The 22,556-nt window shown below is 37.1% G+C and overlaps 1 protein-coding gene across 1 annotated transcript in view; it reads right to left on the reverse strand.

Moving 5' to 3' along the window:
• Window positions 1-17,377: 17,377 nt before the first annotated feature.
• Window positions 17,378-22,556, reverse strand: part of sol (small optic lobes) — a 567,383-nt gene continuing 562,204 nt past the window's right edge. Inside the window, exon 9 of the mRNA XM_067782436.1 lies at window positions 17,378-17,497. Within this exon, the coding sequence (XP_067638537.1) occupies window positions 17,399-17,497 (99 nt within the window). The 3' untranslated portion in view covers window positions 17,378-17,398. The remainder of the gene's footprint in view (window positions 17,498-22,556) is intronic.

Genomic DNA, 22,556 nt, shown 5'->3' on the forward strand with positions numbered 1-22,556 from the left:
ACCAGATTATTCAGATCCAATTGAAGAAGTGCCCTATCTTCAGGTGAGCGAAAACTTTACGATTTCGGATTCATGTAAACATATATTTTTGTTTGATGTTTTTATTGTCTCCTCACTGTTCGAGGGACCAGGTAAAAAATCATTATCAATATTCGTTGCTTTTGAAATTCGGCTTAAAATTTCCACATGGAACAACTAAAGACTCTCCTGAATTAAAAAAAATGTCTTAGCACCTCTAAATCGCGGGCCCCCCCAAAAATACCGGGCCCCTGAGAAATATCGTGCCCTGCGCTTGCCAGGCTAAGGCTCCAGCTATTAGGAGTGATAAAGCTGTCAGATCTAGCAGCAGCAAGTGGCTTAAGTCCTAGGAAGCTTCTAGTATTTGTCTAGAGGACGGAGTTTTTTTATAACATAGGTCCTGGTTCTTGATAGGGTTTTCAGCTTGGTCGTTAAAACAAACTTCTGGTAACACTACGGACTCATTCAGTCTATGTGAGATCCTCATGAACCGTCCACTTCAACCTAACCTAAAAAACAAATTACCACTGAACCTAAACGACATGAAATGACTGATGCTACTTTCAAAATAAACGGCTCAAATATTCAGCAATACGAAATACAAGAAATAAGGCAAATATCCAGCAATACACAGGGTTGCGTTTGTTAATACGATAATGGACCAGTTACACCCTGATTCGGCGCATATTGAGCAGACTGTTTTTATATTGCGTTATGTTTTATTAGACAGGGACTCCGGAAAATCCAAGAACGCATCTTATAGTTTGTCGATTGTAACGCAAAAACAGGAGAAGCTATCGCTGAGCTGATTCGCAGCACTCTAAAAAAGCACACTATTCCCCTGGATGACTGCCGTGAGCAAGGGTATGATAATGGTAGTAATATGAGCGGTCATTACAAAGGAGCGCAGAGTCATATCCTGAGAGATAACTCCCTGGCAATATTTGCACCTTGTGCTTGTCATAGTTTAAATTTATGTGAACTGTAAGCTGCTGAATGTTGTGCAGAATTCATCACATTTTTCGGTATTATGCAGGAATTGTATAATATCTTTACCGCAAGCCCTCAGAGATGGGAAATTCTCAAGGAAAGAACTAATTACTCCTTGCACAGCATGTCACAAACACGATTGTCTGCTCGTGTGGATAGTGTGAAACCTTTCGTAACTCACATTCCCCAAATATTGAAAGGTATTGATGAAATCAAGCTTTTGAATCTGAGTTCAGAAACAGTAACGGATTTGAAAGGTATTGAAGCATATATGGGGAAATTTTAGTGTATCCTCTTAGCCTCCATTTGGCTCAAAGTGTTGACGGTAATCAACCATCGAAATCTGGTACTATAAAAAAAATGTAAGGCGCGATAACCTCCGAAGAGATCTAAGGCCGAGGTTCTTTTCCAATTTGCGTCGTGCTCCTCTTGATTTTCCCTACAAATTGGCCGGACGAGACCTATGTGTTTTATGCCGACTCCGAACGGCGCCTGCAAGGCAGATGAGTTTTCACTGAGAGCTTTTCATGGCAGAAATACACTCGGAGCGCTTGCCAAACACTGCCGCGGGGCGACTCCGCTTAGAAAAATTTTCTTCTAATTGAAAAATCTTATTTCTAAAATTTTGATGTTGCTTTGCCCGGGGTGCGAACCCAGGGCATACGGTGTGGCAGGCGGAGCACGCCACCATCACACCACGGTGGCCACCGAAATCTGGTACTGCAAGCTAGAAATGCCACACTGGACGTGGAAACAGAAAATATACGTAGCCTGATTAATGAGTTGAAGAAGTTCAGTCATCAATGGTCGATCATACTTCAAGAATGTAAGGTTCTGGCAGGGAGTATAGGCGGTGTGAATACCTTCGCGAAGAAAGATAAGAAAGCGCCAGTTCGATGAACTACCTGGCGAATCACCTGAGTGTGATTCCGAAACTCAATTCAAACAGCACGTTTTTACGTCCAAAAGATATTAAACAAAATCCGAAAAATGACCCGCGGGTCCCTCCGAAACCGGGGGTGATATCCATAGTATTTTTGGGCAGAACACCTTTTTGCATTGGCGGCCTTTGGTCGCGCTTATAAAAAATTACGCTGGGTGGGTCCAACACCGGTTTGGAGACCAAAACTATATCCGCGCAAAACACTTATGTTTAGAATTTTCTTTGTGGGTACAACAACATTACAACAACCACATGAAATAGCCAACTTCAACTGCAAATATCTCCCAGCAGAGATACATTTTTTTTTCCGCCTTCTGATTATTGTTGTCGAGGTGAATACGAGTCTTTTGACACCTTTCTCGATATTTTTGGTAGCGTATTAGCAGTCGACCCCTCAACTACACTTTTACCAACAATTCAAACACCAATTTGCTTGTAATTAAAAACTCTTTAAGAGCACATTTTCTATTTCTGTGAAATAAATTTCTATTTTTAAAATTGTTGCAAAAACCGTGCAAGGAAAATCGTTCTGGAGCACATTTTTGCACGCAAGGAAAAGCACATACGCAAAACTTTACTCTATGATATTCTGTTGAGAAAAAAATGGCCCGCAGTATTGATGATAGATATTTTCATTTCCACACCTTGGACTTGAAGATTTTCCATACAAAGTTTTATTTTTCAAATACTTTAAGTATTGAACATTTGAATATTTTTTTTCTTTGGATATCTCATTTTTGTTCTGTAAAGTATTTGAAAAATAAAATTTCTCGACCTTTTTCCCCCCGTAGATCCGCGCCTGATTTAACAGATGTGGGACGTTGAGATGAAGCTGCACAAAACTAACTTCGGAGGTGGACAATGAAAATGTTGTGTCCAAGCACAGAAAATCAAATCAGTTATGGAACAAATTTTGTGATTTAAAGAATCCTGATTGTCGAATATAGATGCCTATACGCAGTGGGCTTAGGCGCTACATCGACCAACTTGGTCATTTATGCAACTCTTTAGCCGATTATTGTAAACGTTTTGGTTTATTTTCTTGTTTCCGTGAAATATACCTATGAAGAAGCCAAACAAACCGTGCTATATACGTGATTGGCATAACCGTGTAAAGTTATATGGAGACATGATATTATCAATACCAGTGCAGTCTGTTGGGTGCTCTGTACTGTACACTTAATATTGTAACGAATTTGCTGCAAATCCTCTTATTTGCCCCTTTTGCTAGGTTCGTATCGCTAAACTGTTGAATAAATAACTCCAATATTGAATAATGCAAAAATGGCCTTTATTAAAATGCTTCACAATAACACTCAAACTGTGCAACGAATAGCTTAATAACCAAACTGATAGCTCAAATGAAACTCCACTATTCAAAATAATACTGCTATTGCTCGCTAGATATCGTGTTAATCAAACTGCTTGACAACTCAAATCAAACTGAATTACTTCTTACTCGCCTGCACCGCTTTTATAGTTTACGCTGCATACTTCTAGGCTCTTCGATTTCCAGAAGTTACTACTTGTTTCCGCTACAAAATCGTCAGCCACAACTACGTGCACAAATTATTGCCCTCTCTTGTGACCACTGAGATAAGATATATGCATGGGTTTGTGCATTGCCGCTCCGCGGCTCGTATACGTACATATGTGTAGACGCAATTGTTTATTCGTTTATGTAAACACATAAAGATTGAATTATTGATGTGAATGTTTGTAGTTTACAGTCTCCCGCGCGCACATAGCCGTATAAGTAAATGCATCTGTGTGTGACATCTCTCTGTGCTGCCTTATATATGTGTATACTTGATTTGATTTTTAACGTAAATACTGCTTGGTATGGCCTTAGCATCGCCTTAGTGATGGGATAACTTAGGGGTGGTAATATCCGTGACACTGCCCTCCACCTAAGTCTGATCGTCCCGATCAGACAAATCTCTCGATCTAAACGTTGCCAGCCTTTCCAAATGGACCACTTTCATTTTGGTTCGTGGTTTACCGATGGTTTGTATGCGGTACACTACATCGTTGATCCGTTTTACAACTTTGTATGGGCCTTCCCAATTACACTGCAATTTCGGGGACAAACCTTTTTTACGTTGTGGGTTGTATAACAGCACCAAATCTCCTTCCTGAAAACCTTCTGAATTAATTGCTTTATCGTATCTGGCTTTCATCTTGTCACTCATAATCTTTGTTCGTTGCCTTATCAGATCATGTATTTCTCTTAGCTCTTCTTCCAAATCACTAGTGGATTTCCTGACATTTCTCTCCGCATTGGCATCTATCCCAAACTTCAAATCAGCTGGCAGTCTAAGGTCATTGCCAAAAATTACTTTTGCAGGGGTTTAGCCCGTTGTCTCATGCACTGCTGATCGGTAAGCCATCAAGAATAATGGTATGCGGGTATCCCATTCTTTATGGTACTTGTCTACTACTTTCCTTAAGTGCTCCTCCAATGTTCTATTGAATCGTTCTACCATACCATCGGATTGAGGATGCAATGCAGTTGTCCGTGTTTTTCGAATGCCCAATGACTTACACATTTCCTGGAACACAGCTGATTCGAAATACCTGCCTTGGTCAGAATGTAACTCCATTGGTACACCATACCTTGCAACCCATTCGTTTTTAACCACTTCTGCTACTGTTTCTGCTTCTTGGTTTGGGATTGGGTATACCTCTGGCCATTTACTGAAATAATCCATAACCACCAGTACGTATTTGTTTCCGCGGTTACTAGTAGGAAATGGACCTGCGACATCCATGGCGATCCTTTCAAATGGCGCACCTGAGTTATATTGCTTCATCTGGCCATGACTTCGTGTTCTGGGCCCTTTCGCTCTGCTACAAACCTCGCAGTTCGCAATCCACTCAGTGACCGACTGATGGCAACCAACCCAATAGAATCTCTGTTTAATCTTCTCGAGCGTCTTCGTGATTCCAAGATGACCTCCGCTTGGACCATTATGCAGCTCGCTGAGCACGTCAGGAATCCTCTTTCTGGGAACAACTATCAGTTTATTCTTGTATTTACCATCCACACTCTCCCATACTCGATGAAGGCAACCGGACATCAATTCTAAACTGTTCCACTGTGCCCAATATGACTTCGCAATGGGACTCTCTGCTGACATCTCTTCTCTGTTTGGTATTTCATTTCGTTCGAGCCCTTGCATAACACGTGACTGATCTGCATCTTCTAGCTGGCGCTTTCTTAGCTGTTCCTTGTCCCATTCATCTGTACATGTTATATTCATTAGCCGGACATCTATAATGTCTTCTTTAGCCTCGGCTTTTGAACAGTGCTTGCATTCCAAACTACATGGTCTTCGTGACATTGCATCAGCATTTCCATGGGTACTACCTTTTCGATGCTCAATGGAAAAGTCGTAGCTTTGTAGTCGCTCGATCCACCGTGCCAATTGTCCTTCCGGATTACGGAACTGCAGAAGCCATTTCAACGCTGCGTGATCTGTCCTGACACGGAATCGCTGGCCGTAGAGGTATTTGTGAAAATGTTTAATGCAGTCTACCAATGCCAACAGCTCTCTCCGCGTAACACAGAAGTTCCTCTCTGGTTTTCCAATCGAACGGCTGTAATATGCAACTACCTTCTCCTGTCCATCGACCAGTTGTGATAAAACGCCTCCTATAGCATATCCACTCGCATCTGTATCCAGAATAAATGTTGCTCCTGGAATCGGATATGCTAACATTGGGGCAGTGCACAAACGCTCCTTCAATGTTTGGAAAGCCACTTCTTGGTCCTTCTTCCATTCAAAAGCTTTGTTTTTTCTTGTAAGCTCATGGAGGCTATGGGCTACGCTGGAAAAATTTGGTACAAATCGGCGGTAATATGTGCACAGCCCAAGAAAACTTCTCAATTCATGTAGGTTCTGTGGTCTTGGCCAATCCTTTACAGCCTCTATTTTTTCGTTCGCAGTGCAGATGCCCTCTGTCGTTACCTTGTGACCCAAATAATTGACTTCCTTTTTAAACAGCGCACACTTTTTGGGACTTAACTTCAGACCAGCGCCAGCTATTCTCTGGAAAACTTCCTCCAAGTTCTTAAGATGTTCATCAAAGTTCTTGCCCAATACGATGATGTCGTCCAGGTACACCAAGCATGTTTTCCAATGTAGTCCTTTCAGTACCTGGTCCATGAGTCTCTCAAAAGTAGCTGGTGCATTACAAAGTCCAAAAGGCATCACTGTAAATTGCCAAAGACCATCACCGACACTGAAGGCTGTTTTCTCTTTATCTTCCTCCTTCACCTCCACTTGCCAGTAGCCGCTTTTCAAGTCCAGCGTGGAAAACCATTTCGTACCAGATAGCGAGTCCAGAGTGTCGTCAATTCTTGGCAATGGGTAGCTATCCTTTTTCGTTACGTCATTCAACTTCCGGTAGTCCACGCAAAACCTCATTTTTCCATCCTTCTTTTTTACAAGTACTACCGGTGAGCTCCATGGACTAGCTGATGGTTCGACGACGCCGCTGTCGCTCATTTCTTGAATGATTTGACTCACAACTTCCCGCTTCGCCAGTGGAACACTACGTGGAGCTTGACGGATCGGCCTCGTATCTCCAGTGTCAATTTGGTGTTTCACAACGTTGGTGCGGCCTGGTTTAGAATCATCCTGGTCAAATATGTTCGCGTACTTTAGGAGCAGTTGATTGCCTTACTCTGATAGGCTTCCTCTAGCCCATGCGTCCATGCCGTGATATCATTTGAAAGATCAGTATTACTAGATGAAACGTATTCCTGGAGCTGTTCACAGTTAATAACTACTTCGGCCTCTTGGCATCTTCCCAAAATAGCTCCTTTGGTCAAATTGAATGGTGACTTGAACTCATTGAGTACTCTTACCGGAATACGTCCATCTTGTTTTGTCATAGCCAGGGTTTTTCCTACAAGTATGTTCAGTGCTGATTTATTTGCTGCTTCGACAACCCACAATTTGTTTGTCCCACAATCTCCATCTACCTTTGCCCAGATGACTGCTTCTGATTTTGGTGGTATTTGCTGACTCTCTTCCACCAGCACTCGTTTACTGCTGTAGCCTCTCTCGTAGCCGAAATTAAGTGGCACATCCATGTTCTTATATCGCATCGTCTTGCTTTGCATATCGATCTTGATGCCTTGGTTGATTAAGAAGTCCACTCCAATTATGATTTCATCAACAATACCTGCCACTATAAAATTGTGAAGTACCGTGAAGTTCCCAATTGCTACTTCACATTCTACTTCTCCAATTACCTGGGTGTCCTCTCCCGTGGCTGTACGTATTCTTGCTCCAAGCAATGGTCTTATCTTCTTGTTGACTAAATCCGCTCGAATGATGGAATGAGATGCACCCGTATCTACAGTCAGTAACCGTTCCTTTCCGTCCACATGTCCTCCAACAGTAAGATTGCTTGACCTTCTTCCAATTTGCGAGATAGAGATTATGGGGCATTCAATTGAGGGAGCCAGCTGTCGCCCCTTGCGGCTGACTCGCTTTAGTTTAACGATTGAGTGGATTTGGAGATTTGCTCGTCTCCTTCAGCTCTGCGTTTACGACCACCCACATTGTTGGAACTATTGGAATTGCTACTGCAATGACGTGCAATGTGACCTGGGTTACCGCACTTGAAACATTTCATAACTCCGGCATTTTTCTGTTGTGATCCCTTCAGAGCTTCCAAAATTGTATCTACCCACTCCGGCCTTTCTATTTCCACACGATGAGCTTTGTATGCTGGTTTACTCAATAATGACGCCGTTTCCTGGGTCAATGCATGGGATACCGTTTCAGAAAATGTTTGCTTTGGGTTCGCGTATGTGGCTCGCTTCGTTTCGACGTCCCGTATGCCATTTATAAAGCTCTGAATCTTCACTCTTTCCGTGTATTCCACGGGTGCATCCGCATTTGCAAGATGAGCCAATCTTTCAATGTCCGAAGCAAACTCCTGCAAAGTCTCGTTAGCTTTTTGGTAGCGGTTTTGCAATTCTATTTGAAATATCTGTTTCCTGTGTTCGCTTCCGTATCGCCGTTCTACAGCAGCCATCAATGCGTCATAACTGTTCCGTTCGTACTCTGGAATAGTCTGTAAGATTTCCGCGGCAGGCCCTTTCAGTGCCACGAACAGAGCTGCAACTTTATCTTCAGCATTCCATTGGTTCACTGCTGCGGTCTTCTCAAACTGTAGCTTAAAGATCTGAAAAGGAACAGAACCGTCAAAGGATGGTGTCTTTACCTTTGGATTACTCGTTGAAACTGCTGGGCGATTTAGTTGCAACTGCTCGATACGTCCTCTCAAAGCATCCACCTCGGCCTCGATTTTATCCTGTCGACCACTGAAGCCTTCATGAAACTGGGTTAGTTTTTCTTCCATATGCGGTTCCAGTTTAGATGATATACGGACTTCCTGCTCTTCTAGTTGTGTGGAGATCTGAGATGATATCTGTGCTGAAATTTGTGAAATACGCGTTTCTTGTGCTTCAATTTTCGATGTTATTTCTGACGACATTTCTGCAATACGTGTCTTCTGTTCTTCCATCTTGGATGTTATAGGGTTCTCCTGGGATTCTAGTTGAGATGCCATATTTATCTTTTGTTCTTCCAGTTGAGATGCCAGTTGAGATGTTATATCTGTCTTTTGCGATTCCAATTGAGAAGCCACTGTCGATGTTTGAGCAGATATTGCAGCCAAAATCATGTTCAAGTCTGTGCTCGTAACTGTCTGCGATGTTTCGTTTTTCTCTTCAATTTTTGTTACTTCCTCGCCATCAAGATGAAAGTCATACTCTTCCACATCAATTCCTTCCGCTTCTATTGCCTCTCGTAGCCGTGCCTGAAGTTCAAGTTTAACGCCGCTTGTATTTAATCCACGGCTCTCCAACTCCTTCTTTAGTTGCTGCATCTTCAATTCACTGAACTTTGCCATGTCCTTGTTGTCCTCCGGAATTTATTCAACAATTCCTCTTCTGACACCAATTGTAACGAATTTGCTGCAAATCCTCTTACTTGCCCCTTTTGCTAGGTTCGTATCGCTAAACTGTTGAATAAATAACTCCAATATTGAATAATGCAAAAATGGCCTTTATTAAAATGCTTCACAATAACACTCACTAACTAGCTTAATAACCAAACTGATAGCTCAAATGGAACTCCACTATTCAAAATAATACTGCTATTGCTCGCTAGATATCGTGTTAATCAAACTGCTTGACAACTCAAATCAAACTGAATTACTTCTTACTCGCCTGCACCGCTTTTATAGTTTACGCTGCATACTTCTAGGCTCTTCGATTTCCAGAAGTTACTAGTTGTTTCGGCTACAAAATCGCCAGCCACAACTACGTGCACAAATTATTGCCCTCTCTTGTGACCACTGAGATAAGATATATGCATGTGTTTGTGCATTGCCGATCCGCGGTTCGTATACGTACATATGTGTAGACGCAATTGTTTATTCGTTTATGTAAACACATAAAGATTGAATTATTGATGTGAATGTTTGTAGTTTACAGTCTCTCGCGCGCACATAGCCGTATAAGTAAATGCATCTGTGTGTGACATCTCTCTGGGCTGCCTTATATATGTGTATACTTGATTTGATTATTAACGTAAATACTGCTTGGCATGGCCTTAGCATCGCCTTAGTGATGGGATAACTTAGGGGTGGTAATATCCGTGACAATATAAATAAATAAGTTCAATTCTTGTGTTTAAATACAAAACAATTGTACTTTTGAGTTATAAAAGGAGTTGACCAACGCAATTAAACACATTGCGATCGAGCAATTTCTTCGGCTTTATTGCGTTGGTCCATAAAGAAGTTGCTGTTTATTCATATTCATGTTCATATCTGTATTAAGTCAATGGCAAAAGGCCTTACTGACTAGATTTAGAATGTTATTATAAATTAACTTAAAACCAATTAACAATGAGTTCAAGGAACAGTTGTATTTGCTCAGTAGTAAGACTCAATCAGTAACTTAAACAAAGGTCTTGACATCGTAAAGTCAAGATCCAGACTTCTAGAGATACGACTAAACTCTTCAAGTCCTCTAACGAGAGGTGCAAAATTAAGATAATTAGATCTCCGGACTTCAATGTAAAATATGTTATAAGAACGGAGAGTTCTATTGGGAACATTGAAACAAATTTGTCCAAGAAGAGCCAGCGATAATGTCGAAGATAAACATTAAATTTTGAACAGAACGTCTGGCTTCGAGTGGCAAAATGTTTGTAGGTAATTTAACACTGTGCCTCCGGGCTAGTTTTGCAAATAAGATGCTTAGGCCGAGTTTTTCTGTGCGAGTTAAACTCCAGTTAAATTTGTGACGATGCTAACTCAGCAGTAATTGAGGTTAGAGAAGAAAGTGCGAACAACGACTGCTGGATAAATGGGCGATACGGTATAAGCCCGATCTCAGCCAGGAATGTAACAGATGTGGCGACAAATGCGGGTACACCGAATGCTGACGAAAACATACAAATTAAATTACTAGAAAAAGAAATTTACCTATTACAATTAAAGATGTCCAGCAGGCAAGAGACGAGAACCGATATATATGCAGATAAAATCCCGTTTGAGACAATGAAGCAACTAGTATCGGAGTACGATGGTGGCGAAAATTTTGAAATATGGAAATCCCAACTACAACATCTACGACAAACACAAAAACTTGGGAGCGAGACACTTGGCCTGTTATTGCGATTAAAGTTGAAAGGTATAGCGCTACGTGGTTCAACAGCAACAAAATGTTCGTAAAAACTTCGACGAAATACTTGAAGAGATTGCTGCCGTGTTCTCACACGGCAATAACGTTCTTTCAGTGCGCGGGCGCTTTGAAAAACGAAGCTGGAAGTACGGCGAATCCTTCTCAAACTACTTCAACGAAAAGTGCTTGCTAGCAAGTCGGCTAAATCTGGGCGATGCGGAGCTTATTGAATACGTCATCGACGGCATACAAAACGTGCAACACCAAACACAAGCGAAAATGATGAATTTTCCAGCCACTAGAGATGTAGTAAGAGCGTTCCGTACAGTGCAGCTGCCGCAACGCTCAGATCCGACCATTAGTGAGAGGAGACCAAGGTGCTACAACTGCAATAGTCACGGACACATCTCAAAAGATTGCAAGAAACCAAAACGAGAGGTAGACGCATGCTTTACCTGTGGAGAAAAGGGCCACTACGCCTCAAGTGTGACAAGTACAAAAAAAATCACCGTGCAACGACTTTGTAAGTTACTTTAATATTAGTATTTTAGCTGAACCTAATGTTAATTTAGTTGTAGAAAGGTTAGTTGATTCGGGGAGCCCCATAAGCCTAGTCAAGCGAAACTTAGTCCCGGGGAGAGTACGATTAACAGAAATGACGGAATGATATTTTGGAATGAATATGACAAAATTAATAATATATGAAAAAATTAAATGTAATATCAAAGTTTTTAATAAAGAATTTTCGATTGAACTTATGGTGGCCCCTAATTAATCCATTGGATATCCAGTTGTGTTGGGTAGGGATTTTATAACGGCAAGCAATGCCAAGCTAACAGTTGGTAGGGTAGAACTTGTGGATAAAACTGTATATACGATAAGTGGAAATTTGTTAAAAGATAATGCCAATGACAAAGAAGATAGTGCCGACCACGAACCCAAAGAATTAAATGATGCTATAATCGAAATCTTAGCAATACAGGTAGATGATATAGACAAAGAGTCGTATGTGATTGGAGATAAAGTTAGTGTTAGTTTCAAAAACAATTTCGAAGATATACTTCACAAAGAGGTTAAGCCACAAAACCCTGTTGTTAGGAAAGAAATACGGCTTACGTTAGAACATAATAAACCGTTTAGCTGTGATCCCAGAAGATTGTCACACTACGAAAAAGTCGAGTTACAAAAAATATTAGACGAATATATGGCAAAAGGCTACATATGATCTAGCGATTCAGAGTTTGCTTCCCCAATAGTGCTAGTTTAAAAGAAAATCGGCGAATTACGCCTATGCATAGACTATCGGAAACTTAACAAAATAACCGCGAAAGACAACTATCCTCTGCCGCTAATTGATGACTTATTAGACAAGTTGGCAAATAAGAGGTAGTTTACAAAACTGGATTTTTCGATGTCTATGTAGAGGAAGAGTCCGTAAAGTACACAGCCTTCACTACTCCATTAGGTCAATTTGAATTTCTTAGAATGCCATTTGGTTTAAAAAACGCGCCCGCTACTTTTCAAAGATTTATTAATAAAATATTTTCGGAAATAATACGTAGTGGTGAAGTTATTATTTACCTTGATGATATCATGATAGCGACTGAAACTCTTGATGAACACATTTATATATTAAAAAAGGTATTTTTGCGTTTGGTCGAAAACAAACTAGACTTACGAATGGATAAATGTGAGTTTCCCCAGTCTGAAATTTCGTATTTAGGCTACGTAATATCGGAAGAAGGAATTAGGGCGGACAAAAAAGGGATCCAGGCCGTTGAAAGTTTCGCAATGCCAACAAAAGCACACGAAGTACATAGTTTCTTAGAGCTTTGCTCATATTTCCGGAGATTTATTCAAGATTTCTCCATATTGGCTAAACCACTATATGATCTCTTGAGAAAAGATAAAAAATCCACCTTCGGTTCAGCCGAAATAGAAGCTTTTGATACGCTTAAAATGAAATTAATTGAAGCTCCCGTGTTGGCAATATATAACCCCAATGATCCTACAGAACTGCACTGCGACGCCAGTGCATTGGGGTTCGGAGCAATATTGTTCCAAAAGAAGGAAAACAAGAAACTACACCCGATATTCTATTTTGCGAAGCGAACAACTTACGTTGAATCCAGGTACCATAGCTTTGAGCTGGAAACGTTAGCAATAGTCTACGCGCTGAAACGGTTTAGGGTATATCTGCAGGGCATAAAATTCAAGATTGTCACCGACTGTAATTCGTTGACCTTGACCCTCAATAAAAAAAAAGACATTAACCCACGAATTGCCATATGGGCACTCGAACTACAAAACTACAATTATGAACTTGAACATAGAGCTGGTAAGAGTATGCAACATGTCGATGCACTCAGTAGAGTTAACAACGTTTTGATGATTCAGACTAATACATTAGAAGAAAATTTGATTATATGCCAAAATAGAGACGAAAATATAAAGAATATTAAAGAGCGGTTAGAGAAATCAGATGACAGCGAGTATGAAATGAGAAATGGAGTTTTGTATAAAAAGAAAGGTGGCAGTATATTGTTTTACGTACCTGAGTCGATGGAAGATCGTGTATTATACAAGTACCACGACGAGCTAGGGCACATAGGTGTTGACAAGGTAGTAGAAACAATAAGTAAGACTTATTGGTTTCCTAATATTAGAAAAAAGGCTTGTAAACACTTAGAAAATTGTCTGAGGTGCATAGCATTTTCCGCAAAGCATGGGAAAAAAGAAGGATTAATCAACATGATTCCTAAGGGAAACAAACCGTTTGAGATGGTGCATGTTGACCACTATGAGCCAATACATAGTAGTAGCACAAAATTCAAGCACATATTGGTAATAGTAGACGCATTCACTAAGTTTGTGCGACTGTATCCAGCAAGGACTACAGCGTCAAAGGAAGCAATAGCGGCGTTGAAAGATTACTTCCGGGTTTATAGTCGTCCAAAGTACTTAACGTCAGACAGAGGCACTTGTTTCACGTCTAATGAATTCGAAGAATTCCTAGATATTAACAACGTTCAGCACATAAAGATAGCTATAAATTCCCCACAAGCTAATGGGCAAGCTGTAAACAAAGAGCCGTGGTCCGATGCTGTCGAAGTTAGTGAACACAGAAACAAATACAGGTTGACATAGTAAGCTAGAGTCTATAGAGTTCGCTATGAATAACACTTACATAGAGCAGTAAACGAACACCCAACTGTGTTATTGTTTGGACTTGGGCAAAAAGGCGACATTCTAGATACATTAAAAGAAAATGTCTTAGAGTCACTGCAAGCGCCAAATAGTAAGTCAATCTAAGAGATTAGGCAAAAAGCACAACTTGTTCAACAAAAAGCACAGAAGTATAACAAAATTTATGCAGATACTAAAAGGATACAGGCACGTAAATTTAAAATAGGCGACTATGTTTTTATAGCTAATGCCAGTTCTCAAGTCGAAGTATCAAGTAAGCTTATTCCAAAGTTTAGAGGTTGTACGGATAGTGAAAATTTTAGAAAATGATCGCTATATAGTTGAGGATGGAGAAGGTTTACCACAGACCCAAATTCCTTATAGGGGTACGTGGTCGGTCACAAATCTAAAACCTTGTTGCCGAGTTGTAGGCATACGTGCCTAAGATAATCGACCTTAATACTTTAAATCATTTAAGGCACACTTAGTCTTAAGTGTGTTTCGGCCTTAAGCTTTTTAATTAGTACAAGTATGGCAACATTGTAACTCGCTAAGATAAGTTATAGGGATAACATTTTGTGATATAAAAACAAAAAAATAAAATAAAAGAGATCAATTCGATACTGGCGCAAAAATTGTAAAGACGTTATTTTTTCACTCCTGCTAAAAGGCCATTCCTTGCATTTTATTTATTATTTATTCAATACTGCCTATAAAAGACAATTTCTTACAGACTAATAACAATTGTGTAGTTTACAAAATAAAACATACCTACTTAAAATAAGAAATTAAAATATTCAAAAAAGCTTGTTTTCCCATAGAAAAATCAAGGGAAATACTCTGAGATAGAATATTAAATTCGCGCATAGATCTTGCAAGGGAGCATAACTGGCAAATTTAGGTTTGAATTGAAAGCGAAATTAATGAACACCTTTTGAATACGTTCTATTCTTTTTATTGATGCCTGGTTATACGGCCTCCAGATAAAAACTGCATATTCAAGGTATGAGTGAGCAAACGTGGTATACAAAATTTTAAGAGTATAAGGGTCGTTTAGACGGTTAAACGCCAATTAAGTAAGTAAGTAAGAGTCTGAGAACTTGGTGCAGTTCCGATGAATAAAACCTATGATATGTTTTACTTTGTGATAGAAACACCTGTTGATATTCAATCGATCTTCAAGAATATGTTTGTCTTAAATTTTTTATAAATGGTATGAAATTCATTCTTCAAATAAACTTTATATTGAACATTTTATTTGGCGAGGAGAAATTTTTTTTTATATAATGGAAGCAGCTATTGCGGAAATCCTACAAAGGCAACAAGAATTCAAGCGAACTATATTTGCTCAACAGCAACATTTTTTTAACAACTATTGAATCAGCGGACAGCGAGTCCTAGTGTTAGAATCACATCGACTTCTACATCAGTTCCCATATTTCATCCTTTCGAAGATGACAAGCACGAATTCGATGCGTATAAGAGGCAGTTGGAGGAACTTTTAAAACATACTCAATTTATGACAGAAAAAAATCATTTTCCCTAGCATGGGTTGGTGATACGACGTTGCGTTTAATTCAGAAACTCGTTTCAAAGCATTTCTTTCTTTGATGAGCTGGTTAATAAGTTGCTAGATCATTTCAAGTCAAAAACGCATGTTATTAAATCTAGGTATGATTTTTATAAGAGGAATAAAAGGGATACGGAATTTTATACTCAGTGGGTTGCTGAATTAAAAGGTATGGCTAGAGAATGTAATTTCATATGTAAAAATGAAAATTGCAATGAGGAATTTGTTTATGAACTAATTCGTGATATATTAATATTTTATATGCTCCTGATGAGTCGGTCCGGACAGCAGCGTTACATAAGGATGAGCCAACATTAAAGGAAGTCTTGCAGATAGCAGAAACATATGAAGCAACTCAGAGCACAATTAAAGGTATCAAAAATAAATGTGATGAAGTGGAAGTCTAAAGCACCAAAAACAAAAAAATCAGTTGTTTTTGTTTTTATCGGCCTATTGATAAATGATTCAAGGTTCGATTCGAGCTCAAGGCCAGAACAATAATTTTTTTCTAATGATAATTATTGTTAATTTTTTAATTATTCTAAATTTGAAAAACTATATTTTGTTTTTGGAATAGTAAGTAGAAAATTTTTCAGACAACCTGCCATAGCTGCGTAGATAGATCCATTTCGAAAGGTGCTAAGCCTTCATCATCAGTACGCTTTAGGCATGCTGCGCTAACCATTTAGCTATACAGCGGTGGTATGTTTTACTGGCAAATTTGCTACTTCTATTCCTTTTTACCGACTATATTTATTCAGTGTTGCGCCATCTGGTGCAAATCACTGAAAATGCTGGATTTTTGTTTATTGTCAATTACTTTGTTTGACATTCCCAAGTGCTCATGGTTTATTAACAATTGTTTTTGTTTTTATCGGCCTATTGATAAATGATTCAAGGTTCAATTCGAGCTCAAGACCAGAATAATAATATTTTTCTAATGATAATTATTGTTATTTTTTAATTTTCCTAAATTTGAAAAATTGTATTTTGTCTGAAAAATTGTATACTTACTATTCCAAAAACAGTATTCCAACACTATTCCAAAACCAGTAAAAAGCTAGGTCATTGTACTAGTATGAAAGCTCATATTTATATGAAGTCAGAAGCTAGACCTAAGTTTGTCAAACCAAGGCCGATTCCGTACGCACTTCATAAAATATTTGTAGAAGAGGCTAAAAGATTAACTGATTAGGGAATTTGGAAACCTGTCAAGTTCAGTCAATGGGGTTCACCACTTGTAATAGTACCCAAACATAATGGGCGGATTAGGATATACGCCGACTTCAAGATAACAATTAATAAAGAAATGGATGTGGAGCAATATCCCATTCCTCGTATTAGAGATATTTTCAACAAATTACGTAAAGGTAAGCTTTTTAACAAACTAGATTTATCAGATGCTTATTTGCAGGTTGAAGTTGACGATGAGTCCAAAAATTTGCTTTAGGCCTTTTTCAATATCAACGATTACCTTTTGGTGTAGCAAGTGCACCAGCAATTTTTCAGCGTTTGATTGAACAGACAATTAGTGCCATTCCTGGTTGCGTAAATTATTTAGACGACATCATTTGCACAGGTGACACTGACGAGGAAAATTTAAAAATCTTAGATTATTATTTCAGAAATTATACGAAAGTGGTTTTTCTAGTAATCTTGAAAAATGCTCATTTATGCAAAACAAAATTGAGTATAATAAGTGCATCTGGTATTCAACAGTCAAAGGATCGAACAGAAGCGATACGGAAAATTCCGTATCCGAAAAGTTTGGACGAATTACAATCATTTACGGGTAAAGTGAATTATTATTTTTCATTCATTAAGAACTATTCTCAGATTGCGGCTCCAATGAATGCACTACGAAAGAAAAATAAAAAGTTTTTTTGGGGAAAGGAGCAGGAAGATTCTTTTAATGAGTTGAAAGGTCAAATAGTTGAAATGACAGAGTTAGTTCATTTTGATGATTCCTTACCTATTATATTAGCAACCGATACATCTTCATATGGCGTTGGAGCAGTTTTGTCACATGTGTTTCCTGATGGTAGCGATCGTCCGATGGCTCATGCATCAAAAACTTTAAATAAACATCAAAAATATTATTGTTAAATTGAAAAGGAAGCACTTTCAATAATTTTCGGAGTTCATAAGTTTCATAATTATCTATATGGTCGAAAGTTAACTTTAGTGACTGATCATAAGCCTTTGGTATCTATCTTTAATCCAAAGAAGGGTATACCAAGTTCAACGGATCATAGACTATAGAGGCGGGCATTAATCTTATCAGGATATAATTATTTAATTTCATATAAAAGCACAAAATTACACGGAAATGCTGACGCACTTTCACGTCTTCCATGTGAATATAATTCTGGTTTTGATGAGCATGAAGAAGTATATGAAATCAATTTAGTAGAGGACATAAACAATTTTCCAATTGATGCCACTCTGATTGCAGAACAAACAAGAAAAGATTTAATTTTAAGTAAAGTTCATCAGTATATCCAATATGGTTGGCCTGATATGGTGAATGACAAGAACATTTTACCTTATTTTCATCATTCATTCATTCATTCAGAGTAGTAATTCCAAAGCAACTCCGTGGAAAGATTTTAAAATTTCTTCATGAAGGGCATTAGGGTATTGTTCGCCCAAAGCAGATTTCTCAACGTTATTGTTGGTGGCCTAAATCCGATAAGGATATAGAAGAAATTGTATCAACATGCCCTTCATGTAACAGTTATAAATCAGGTCCGCCAAAAGAATTTTTTACTTGGCCTGCCGCATCATCACCATGTGAAAGAATACATTTAGACTTTGCGGGTCCTTTGCAGAATTTTATGTGGTTGATATGTGTTGACTCTTTTTAACAGTTTCCATTTGTAATGAAAATAAAAAAAAATTCTACAATTTCAACTATTGAAGCTTTGCAAATAATTTTTTCTATTGAAGGATTGCCTCAAACAATCGTTACAGATAATGGAACACAGTTTACTTCACTGGAGATCGCAAATTTCTGCAAAGTTCACAGCATTCAACATTTAACATCTGCCGTTTTTCATCCAGCTTCAAATGGGCAAGCGGGACGATTTGTAAGGGAATTCAAAACAGCCATGAAAAAGCAATTGGCTGATGGTAAAAATATTAACAGTGCTTTATTAACGTATTTAACATCGTATAGAATGACACCCACTATTAATGGGAAATCGCCTTCGGAGTTATTACACAATCGTCAACCTAGAACTATGTTATCTTTTTCACAGTCATCTGGAGTCAATAAACCTACAACTTTGAATAAAAAACCAAAATTTTTAATTAATCAAAAGATCTATTTTCTTGATTTTTCTAGAAAAAACAAATCAGGGAATAAGGGAAAAATATCGGAAGATCGATGTATCTTTTAGACACAGAATTGGGAAGAAGGATAAAACGTCATCAACGTCATTTTTTGTAGCTATAGCGATCGCTTTAATTTATTTTTAATAAGCGAATCTGCAATTTGTAACCAGGATATAAAAAAAGGAATGTTTAAGTTTGTTTACCGGAGTAGATTGAATGTTATACATTAATTTAGTTTAGTATATAGAATATATGAACCAAAATTGGAATAAAAAGAAAAAAATATGTACCTTTTATTGGCAACTGATCTAATGTGATATTTAAATTTTCTGAGATATTATGATAGAATATTTATGTTTATGAGATGAAACTAGCGGAAATAGATGTCTAAGCATTTTGTTTTATAAATTTTGCTTTGATTTTTAAATGTAAGATGAATCAATCCCAAATAAATCTGTATATTTAACACTATAAAAATATGATTTATTTACTATTATTTTTATACTACACATGTATTCAGAAATACTCCGTATGAATTTATTCTGAAAGTTGTATTTGGCTGCATAATGTTTTTATAGTAAAGTGAGTTAATTTTAAATAAAAAATGCAGAGCAAATATATAGCAAATTCTTCACACTATTATAAAAATATTTTATAACAGAAAATTAGCCACCCACTTCAGTGCCCTAGAAATTAGCCGGAGAATTCAACCATATAATATGACAAAACTTGAATTGCATTCTCCCAAAAACTTAACGAACAGCTTTGTAAACAGATGTAACTCAAAATTTGTTTGTGCCTGGATTTTAACAAGCATTATAGTAATTTTGATATGTCGGATTCGCTTTTCAAAATAAAGAGGTTTATTTTATTTGAGTTAAATTAGTATATATGTATACATATTTCAAATAACTAACTATAACTTACTGTTACTCCATTTTATGTATGTGTAATATATCAGCTCTTTCTGAGCGAGTCGCGTCAGCTCCCTTCTGAGCACCTTTCGTTAGCCCCCTACTGGGCCATCAGCTCCTTTCTGAGCAATTCGCGTCAGCTCCCTTCTGAGCATCTTCGTATGCCCCTTACTGGGCATACGTATACAAAACTCATACCCTCTTGTAAAGTTAAGTTATTTATTTAAATTATCGCGCATATAATTATACATGTCACCTCTTAATATCAAATATATAACTATAACTCTTAAGATCGTTAACTTAATGTTTTACACTGCACATTCGTTTTGTATAAGACATACTATTTCTAAATGTATTGCTATTTGCTATTTAGTCTGTTTAATTTGCTCAATTTGTAGACTATTAAATAAATAAATAAAGAAATAAGACGAGTGATATATATCTATATATTAATACGCTAACAAAATTTCCATACGATCAATTGACAGGATGTTTCGCATTGTTAGCGTACGTAAAATCATATAAAAGTTATATGAATCGATTCGTATGGATCAGCCGCAGTGCATAGGCCTATTTTTGTTAACAAATATTACTCTATTTGTTTATAATTAATAGAAAAAGTTTTTTGTAAATTCGAAAATCTGTGCAAATATCGAAATGACCATCGGACCCATTATGTTCACAAACCCCGCTGAATTCGAAATTCCAAAAGCTGCATTGTCGCGTTGCTCAAATGTGTCATCTACATATGTACATATTCGTACGCGCCAAACGGTGAGAGAACTACTGCCTCACTCATTTTCAGTTCAAATAAAATATTGTTTCCCATTGTTGCCACTTACCTATATTGGTCTGTACCAAAATTCTTAAAAATTGTTCTAAAATAATTGTTAGCGCACGAAAAAACTTTAAAAAGAAGTAATAACTTAACCGGTCCATTTTTTTGGACAAATTTTACTTACTCGTAAATGCATAGGTGTTTATTTAACAGATTCTTTGTTTTTTATTTTAGTTGCTTTCAAGAAACCATGACATCACAAATAATGAGTCAACTTTTGTTCAAACTCACTAAATTTATTTATTTATAGCAATTAATTGCAAATTTGACCCAAAATGTTTTTTGCATTTCCAGATTTTATGCTCATTTTAGATATAGCACGTCTTATACTGAACAAAAAATAAATTAATGTGCTACAAAATATTACATTAAAATTTGTATATTGTCTTTTATGCTAATTTATTTTGATATTTCGGTAAAACATATTCAATTGTTTCCTGAGGATGATCTCAGAATGAGATCGAAATATCGTCCAAATAAAATTGAAATATAAAAATTTAAACTGTGTTTCAATTTCATAAACTGCCTCGAGCTCATCAAAATTTAATAAATTATTTCTTATTTTATTTTATTATATCGTCTTTTATTTCAACTTAGTTTATTATTGTTTAAATGCAACTTGATTGCATCGGAAAATTTCACGCTGTATTTTAAACGAAAAGAACGACCCAAAAACGTCTTCGATTTTAGGTCGAAATATTGCATAGGGCGTATATTACGCTACTATCTATATATTAATACGCTAACAAAATTTCCATACAATCAATTGGCAGGCTGTTTCGCATAGTTAGCGTACGTAAAATCATATAAAAGTTATATGAATCGATTCGTATGGATCAGCCGCAGTGCATAGGCCTATTTTTGTTAACAAATATTACTCTATTTGTTTATAATTAATAGAAATTTGTAAATTCGAAAAATCTCTATAAATATCGAAATTTACTGTCGTGCACAAAAGCGCGCCATCTGTAGGACCAAGTATGTAAGTGCTCTAAAACACGAACCAACATATTATGTAACCCCACCGAATTAGAAATTCGAAAAGCGACTACGCAGTGTTGCTCAAATGTTTCACCTACATACATACGCGTACGTGCCAGACGGTGAAAGAATAAAACATGGTTTGCCATTGTTGCCACTTACCTATAGTGGCCTCTACCAAAATTCTAAAAAGATGTTCCAAAATAATTTGTAGCGTACAAAAAATCTTAAATATAATTAATTTTTGGCCGGCCCACTTTTTGTGGCAAATTTCACTTACACGTAAATACATAGGATTCAGATTCTTTGTTTTTATTTTAATCGCTTTCAATAAGACATGAAATCACAAATATTGAGTTAACTTTTGTCGAACCTAACTAAATTTATTTATAACAATTAATGGCAAATTTGCCCGAAAATATTTTTGCATTTGCAGATTTAATCCTCATTTTAGATAAAGTACATCTTATACTGAACAAAAAATAAATAAATGTGCTACAAAAATATAACATTAAATTTTTTATATTTTCTTTTATCCTAATTGATTTTATTTCTTATTTTATTTTATTATATATTCTTTTATTTCAACTTAGTTTATTATTACTTAAATGCAACTTGAGTGAATCGAAAATTGAAAAAAAAAAATACAAATTGGTCGAATTTCGACCACATGCGATAATAGTTTCTATAATTCTTTTATTTTTCCATCAGAAACACAAATTTTATAAGACTGCTAACGGTTACTGCCTAAAAGTATTAACTTAGGAATTACACAGGCAACCAATCTTAGACCAAGTCTAAAGACCCAAGTCTATTTGACGTCATTTGTAATTGAAAACAAAAAAATCCGGTAATTTAACCTCTTTTATACACTTTATGAAATATTTATATGAAAGGGGAATTTTACAATTATCATGCGTTTCATTTATGGGCTCATAAAATTGGCACATTTCACTTCTTTTACTATAATTTGCTCTCATCTTTCACTCGGTATTAAAACAGATTTTTAATAAATTAATGCAACGAAATTTTCGCAGCCAACCATATCAAAACGTCGTTTATAA

Source organism: Eurosta solidaginis, chromosome 4 (genome assembly GCF_040869045.1).
Source record: "Eurosta solidaginis isolate ZX-2024a chromosome 4, ASM4086904v1, whole genome shotgun sequence".
NCBI classification, from domain to species: Eukaryota; Metazoa; Arthropoda; class Insecta; order Diptera; family Tephritidae; genus Eurosta; species Eurosta solidaginis.